Source organism: Myotis davidii, unplaced genomic scaffold (assembly GCF_000327345.1).
Source record: "Myotis davidii unplaced genomic scaffold, ASM32734v1 scaffold188, whole genome shotgun sequence".
Lineage (NCBI taxonomy): Eukaryota > Metazoa > Chordata > Mammalia > Chiroptera > Vespertilionidae > Myotis > Myotis davidii.
The window spans coordinates 136211-143845 of NW_006299270.1; the positions used below are offsets into that span (position 1 = coordinate 136211).

General features: G+C 35.4%; 1 protein-coding gene across 1 annotated transcript in view; it reads right to left on the reverse strand.

Annotated features, from left to right (window-relative positions):
- Nucleotides 1-774: 774 nt before the first annotated feature.
- Nucleotides 775-7635, reverse strand: part of CLEC2B (C-type lectin domain family 2 member B) — a 19033-nt gene continuing 12172 nt past the window's right edge. The window contains exons 3-5 of the mRNA XM_006774813.2: nucleotides 6826-6989; nucleotides 2077-2180; nucleotides 775-912 (exon numbers count right to left, since the gene is read on the reverse strand). Coding sequence (XP_006774876.1) covers nucleotides 798-912; nucleotides 2077-2180; nucleotides 6826-6989 — 383 coding nt within the window. The 3' untranslated portion in view covers nucleotides 775-797. The remainder of the gene's footprint in view (nucleotides 913-2076; nucleotides 2181-6825; nucleotides 6990-7635) is intronic.

Genomic DNA, 7635 nt, shown 5'->3' on the forward strand with positions numbered 1-7635 from the left:
TTTTTTTGTCCTGTAGGAAGTAGTTACCCTTTATGCTTTATTAATTTAAAATCATGTGGATTAAAATTTTGGCAGATAGGATGCTGTAATGAGTCACAGGAAGTAGAATGCATACCAAGATAATGTTTGGAAGTTTAGCATCCAAAGAGAGCTAACTAGCTGAATAATCTTAGACTTTCTTGGGCCAGAATAAATCTCTAAATTCTATATCTCTGATTTATTAAGTAAAGCTAGTAATTCTTTATCTTACTATTTTTGCTTAACATGTTTTTAATACCTTGTGTATTAAAACACTGGGAAGCAGCCCTGGCTGGTGTAGCTTAATGGTTAGAGTGCTGGCTTGTGCACCGAAGGGTCTTGGGTTCGACTCCCTGTCAAGTGCATGTACCTGGGTTGTGGGTTCACTTCAGGATCAACCAATTGGTGTGTCTCTCACATTGATGTTTCTCTCTCTCTCTCTTTCTCTCTCTCTCTGTCTCTCTCTGACGCCCTTCCTCCCTCCCTTCCACTCTCTAAAAATCAATGGAAAAATGCCCTTGGGTGAGGATTAACAAAAAAAGATACATATAAATTAATAAGAAGATAATTTTATAAATATAATACTGCCAACACTGACCTATAGATTCTGTAAAATTACAAGATTCTTCTAAAATTGATATAGAAAAGCAAAGATCCCTGACATATGAAAAGTTAAAAAGTAAGTTGAAGAAATTTAACAAAAGTGAAGTTATAAGGAGGGAAAGAAAAAAGATATTAAAACTTTATTACCTGTGGTTATAAATAATAATCAGAAATGTTTATGTAGTACTTTTTTTTTTCCTGCAAATCCATTTTCTTTCTGTGTAGCATCTGGCTGTTGCTACACCATCATCACTGAGGTAAGCACATTTTTCATTTCCTCTCACATCAAACCTATAATAGAGAGAGTACATTAAACACTATGTACTAGAGAGTCCTATAATTTCTCCCTTGTCCAATAACATCTTTAAAAAAAATATCTGCCCCGAATCCTGTGATATACCAGTAGTACTCTCTTGCTAGGGTTAAGATATCTGCACCAAACTGGACCATCAGAGTCTGCCTTTCAAGCATTTATATTTATTAAATTACACTAAGTGAATTATATGTAATCAGGGGAACTACCAGTTCATATAAACCAATGGTTCTAACATGGGGCAATTTTGCCTCCCCCCCGCCCCAACCCTCCACAAGGGACACTTGGCAATAACTGGAGACACTTTTGGTTGTCACAAATGGAGTGGGGAAAAATCAGAGAGGCTGCTAACGTCCTACAACGCACAAGAAAGTGCCCCCCTACTCACAACAAAGAATTATTCAGTCCAATGTGTCAGTTGCGTTGCTACTGAGAACCTTGGCTAAAAACTAAAGTGGTGAAGTGGCTGGCTGTCATCATTTGGGTTGGTTACACCGAGATCGTGTGTGCAGTGAGTTCAGGTCTTTCAATCCAATTTTTCTTATTGTAAAATGGAAGACACAAAGCTCAGGATAAATTATGTTATTAATGCAAATAAAATTAATTATGTTATTAATGCAAATAAAATCAGGTTAAAATAAACAACAGATGGACCATGAACTGTAAAATATGTCAGCAAACAGGTAGCACAAAGCTTGAGAAATAGATGTAGAATTGGAAAAGATAATTTAGAATCAGGCACAAGTTTAAATTCTTTTGGACTGTGTTTGTGAATTTTAGGCCTTTATTTTCAAAATAACCAAGTACACGATCTTCCCCTTATATATATATTTTAAAGCAAATTAACAACAGTGAATATTTATTAATTGCTATGATCCAGGTTCTCTTTTTTAAATTTATCTTTGCTGTTTAAAGTATGTCCCCTTTCCTCCCCTTGCCCCATGTCTTCCCCATGCAACAGGCTGAGGATTCCCCTTATGTCTTGATTCCCAGCCTCTCTGGGTGACTCCTGGAGTTAATCTCAATACATGATACAATCTTTTCATTTCATCTTTTTAATATGTGCTCAAATTCTTGGGCTCTAGAGAAATGTAGCTAACCCATGTCTGAATTTAAATAATCTGAAAAAGAAAGAAACTCACCATTTGTTAAATATTCCTCCATTTAGCCAAGTTCCTGTTTGATTTTCTGTCATCTCCAACCCAATCCAGAGATCAAAAATACATCTGTGTTGTCTTAAAAAATCCTTTAGAGACAAAATCAATTTCATAATTTTACTTCTCAGTTTTTAATACAGCCTATTGTGAGGAGCAAGGTGACAAATGTTAAACACCAAGCTATACCAGAAAATAAAAAATATTTTACTCTCTGACCCTCAGTTTTCTTATTTATGAAACAAAGATGTGAGAAACATTTTCTTTCAGATACTTTCTGATTCCAAATTAATAATTTTTCAATATGAAAATCTATTCCTCCAGTATTTGTAAACAAAAAAATCTATGGAAATCCAGTTTGTTATGAAGCTCATTTTAATCATCACATATTTACTATAATGGTTTTCCTGTTCCTAGCAATTACTAGTATATTGAGTTCCATGTTGTATTTTACTTCAACTTCTCTCCCCAAATCATTCTCTCTCTCTCCCTCCCTCTCTCTCTCACTCTCTCTCTCTCTCTCTCACACACACACACACACATGCCCCTCAGATAACTAGTTCTTTTAAAATCTAGTTATCAGATTGTATTTTTTGCAGATATTCTAATTTTTAAAGGTATCATTCAGGGAAATTATAATTTTTCCTGATATTTCTTCTTTTCTCCTTCTCATTCCTGCAATGTTACAATTGAGCTCATTTTCAAGTCATGGAGTCTTCTCTGCTACTGAGTACATACTTGGGAAACCTTCAGCTTTACGTTATATAACTCCATGTTTCCAGTTGTTGATAAATATAAAGGAATCATGAAAACTCACAATACTCATGGTCCATTTCTATCTAATACTAGTAGCAGTGACACAGTAGCTTTTGTCATTTTAATATGCCATCCTCTGCAGCATTTTATAAATTTGTTTTTAAAAAGTTCATTTCATTGAGCTAAACTTTGGGATTACAAAGAAACAGATTAATAAAATATTCCCCCTGGATTGAAAGGGTTTAATTTAGTGAGAAAAAAATTATGTAAATATAGAGTTAGAAAATATCCTACTAATTAAGGGGGAGATAATGAATATAATAAACACAAATTAAAATTAAAGTTTACAAAAAAGAAGTATCTGGTTTTTATGGGAGGCTTTCACATAGAATGTGCTTTAAGAGGTAAAGCTGGAAGAGAAGATTTCATGATACATATAGAGGGTGAGGGAGAAAAAGACATTCATAGTCTAGACTTAGCCAAGAGCTTGTCTGAAGGCAGAAAAAATATGTAAGGATAAACATATTGGAAACCAGCAGGGGAGATCTATGCCTATGCCTATGCCTATATATTCATATGAAAAATAATACAATGATTAATAAACAGTAATGCAAAAATAATCTGTTTTGTGTACTTGCAACTGTAAATCTATTTTTGCCCATCCTGTATGTGTCTATATAAATTATTGAATAATGGGAAAATTGGGTGATGTTCAAGTAGCTGTGGTCTTGGTGACAGGCAACTGGGAGGTGCATTTTCTAGAACCTGTCCAATGAAAAAATATTAATCGTTAATTGTTTAACACAGGGGTGCCCATATAGCTTATTGTTAAAAATGCAAGATAATTTTAAGTAGATAAAAATAAACAAAAAAATATTTCATGAAACAAGTTTTATCTCATTTTAACTTATCCCATATAGCTTATTGTTAAAAATGCAAGATAATTTTAAGTAGATAAAAATAAACAAAAAATATTTCATGAAACAAGTTTTATCTCATTTTAACTTATACATATTTTGTATATATATATATATATAATATTTTAAATTATTTTACATAAAATCTTAAAATTCTTGAATACATTGCCCTGGCTGATGTGGCTCAGCTGGTTAAGGGTCATCCCATGCGCCCAAGGTTACAGGCTAGATTTTCAGTCAGGGTGCATGCTGGGGTTGCAGGCTCTATCCCTAGCAGGGGGCGTGTAAGAGACAGCTGATCAATGTGATGTTTTATCTGCTGGAAGCAAATTCCAGCAGGTCATAATTATGCAAGAAGTTCATCAGAAGGCTGATGGATCTTGGGACTTCATCAGGGCTGAAATATACATATATTAATACCTACTGCTGAACAGCTGCAGGCATTTCCCCCAAACTGATAATCTTTTCCTGTTTACCTGCTGCTGAAGGAATTTCCCCTAACCTGATAATCCATTATTGCTTACTAGACTTTACCTTTGATATGTGTATCTGCTTTGCTAAAGGGCAAAATCTATATTAATAAAAGGGTAATATGCTAATTAGACTGGGAAACCTTCCAGTCGTCCTTCCAAACAAAACTAATGGCGCGGCCGAGGCAGTTAGAGGCGATCAGGCCAGGAGGGGAGGGCAGTTGGGGGTGATCAGGCCAGTGGGGGGGAAGTTGGGGGAAGCAAGCAGGCTGGCAGGGGGGTAGTTGGAGGTGAGCAGGCTGGCAGGGGGTCAATTGGGGGTCAAGCAGGCCAGCAGGGGGTGGCGATCAAGCCAGCAAGGGGGGCCACTTGGGGGTAATGAAGCTGGCTGAGGGCAGTTGGGGGTGTGCAGGCTGGCAGGCAGAGTGGTTAGGGGCGATCAGGCTGGCAGGCAGGTGAGCAGTTAGGAGCCAGTGGTCCCGGATTGCGAGAAGAATGTTTGACTGACGGTTTAGGCTTGATCCCTGTGGATATCTGGCAGTCGGACATCCTCCAAGGGGTCCCAGATTGAAGAGAGTGCAGGCTGGGATGAGGGACAACTCCCCACCCTTGTGCACGAATTTCGTGCACCAGGCCACTAGTGTGTTAATAAAAAGTCATGGGTCCGGAGATTCGGAGAGCTTAGTCACTAGAGCTAAGATTCCCCTGGCTCCCCAAAATGCCTTCCAAATTTAAATTTCTTGTCTATTTATCCATTCATTTGCAGCCCCTTCTCCAGATTCCTGAACCCTTGCTGTGAAAAGACTGCGGCATTTATCAATGTTTCTCTCTCTCCCTCTCCCTTCCTCTCTCTCTAAAATCAATAAAAATATCAAAATTATTGTATATGTTACTTTTATCACTCCTTCACAGACAGGTTTACCTCATTCTGTTGGTCACTTATATTTTGCTCAGAAAATGTAGTATATAACAGGCATCAACAATCTTCAAAATATATCAGGATATTTTATGATCAGTTTTTTTTTATCCAAATAGTACAATCATTCTTATTTGCTATGTTTAATGATTTCCCTTAAGCTCAAAACTATTGTTGTGTACTTCTGTTCTTGGTGTTCCATAATATTCACTATTTTTCAGTCTTTGCCAACATGATTCCTGTAAGAGTTTAAACAGTATGCCTTATTCTTTCTTTATCCCTCAAGAATTTTATTAACATTCATTATTTTTCCATTTTGCTGGTAATTTAGTCTCTTTTTCCTTAAGAAGAACTGTAAAAGGCAGTACAAATAGTTCTCAGAATGTTCATTATAAAAGTCTTGCAAAATTCATGAGTGAGAATATTTATAGAAGCTCTTTCATTTAAGCATATTTTATTTTCTGTGTCTGCTCTTAACATATCTAGTTTTTCACATTTTATTCAGATTTCCATATCTTTTCTTGCTTCCAAAATAGTTTAGTTTCCTTGCACTGATCTGTAAATTGTTCCAGCCTGGTTCACATTCATTTAAATTTGTACCAATCATCAGGCAGATTATATAAATAGACTGTTCACCACATAAATAACATACAATTCTAACAATGTTGACTGTTGTGCTGTACTCTTTACATTTTAAACACTTCTTAATTGTACATTATTCACAAAAATATTTAAACCAAATTACATTATTCCTTATATTGACCCTTTTAAAGAGATTAGACAAAAGCAAAACCATATGTTTACTGTAAACTTGATTTAGGGAAATAACAGATTTCACAAGTGCAGAGTTACAGAGTTTCTCAATCTCTTATTCTTAGAGATTCTCTTTACTAAAAAAAAGAAAAAATTGTCAGAGGGAAGGCAGGGAGGAGGATGGGAGGGGAGTGATTAACTGGGGAATTTATATGCATAAATTCATAACCCATGGACACAGAATATAGAGTGATGAAGGCCTGGGAGGGGCAGGTTCATGGTGGAGGGGGTCAATGGGGAGGAGAAAGAGAAACACAGGGGATATTTGTAATACTTTAAACAATAAAGATAAATTTTTAAAAAATTTGTCATGGAAAATAATATTTATTCAAAAATATTCATTAAACTTTTATTTGTATCTGTCTTTATGCTACAGCAAAAGATATAATTTCAAATAAAGCATAATATTTATTTACGGGAAGCTCATCCTCTGGTCTAGGGGGAAACTTTCGATTACACACCTATTGCATTACCAGTAGTGAGTGCTGTGATGGACGCTGCCATGGGACCTCAGAGGCAGACAGCAAAGCAATAGTGAGTAGTCAGAGGAAGGTGGAATAAAGAATCCCATCCACCATGAAGCAGTTCTCTGTTTGTGGACTAAAAGTTCTCCAAATATTATCAAACTCTTCTATTTATACTCCTTAAAATATAAAGATAACTACCAAGTCTACTAACTTGATGTGTTACACTATCCAAACAAAATATCATCAGGTATCTTCCATGGCCTGCTATGAACATCTTCAATATTCCATATACAAAAATAGGCATGTGTAAAAAGTTTTAAAAATCATAATGGAATTTGAATTTTCCAATGCCCTTACACACAAAAAAATTCATAAGTTATATGTATTAGGTTACTTACCATTTCTTCTCTAGAGTCTATCACAGTTAGGTCAGCATGTTGAGTAGAACAGTTGTGTCTACTTGAATTCCAATCCCCTTCTTGTTTAGAGAAATAATAGCAATTCTTTTGAAAACCAATCCAACCATCTGGGCAAAAATACTGAGTAGAAGGTCTGTATTTTCCTAGAAATGAGACAAATGCATAGTCTAAGAACCAGATGAAATAATATACCTCTGTATTTCAGATTATTGGGGAAAGACAGGATTGTGATGTAAAAGTTTATGAACATGATTAGAATTGCATATCTACCACATAACATGTTTTCAAAAATTCCTGTTACATTAAATGACAGCAGCTCAGGATTTGACAGGACGCTCATATTCCTTTTGAAGCATAATAGTAATCCCTCCTTTGGGAAAACTGCTATTTGAAACTGATGTTTTGGAATTCTCTATTGTTTTGAAATTCTCTGCTATATTTTTGCTAGTCCCTCTGTTATTTTTAGAATGTGAAATAACATTGTTTTTGAGCTTGAATAATAGAAAAGATAAACTTAATTGTTTGACCTTGCAAGCTCGCCATCTAACATAAGGAACTGATATGCTGATACTGGATGCCAGGTGTCTATATAGATATGTAGTCAAGGTTACAGGTGTCTGTATAAATATGATATATACTCAAGGTTTCAAGTTGTCTGTATATATATGACAGGTGTTTGCTAGATATGATATATACTCAAGGTTACAAGCTGATGCAAAAATAACTTATACAAAGACCTAAAAGGATATAAAAAGGGAATACTCTATCCTATGTTAGTTCAGAATTTGA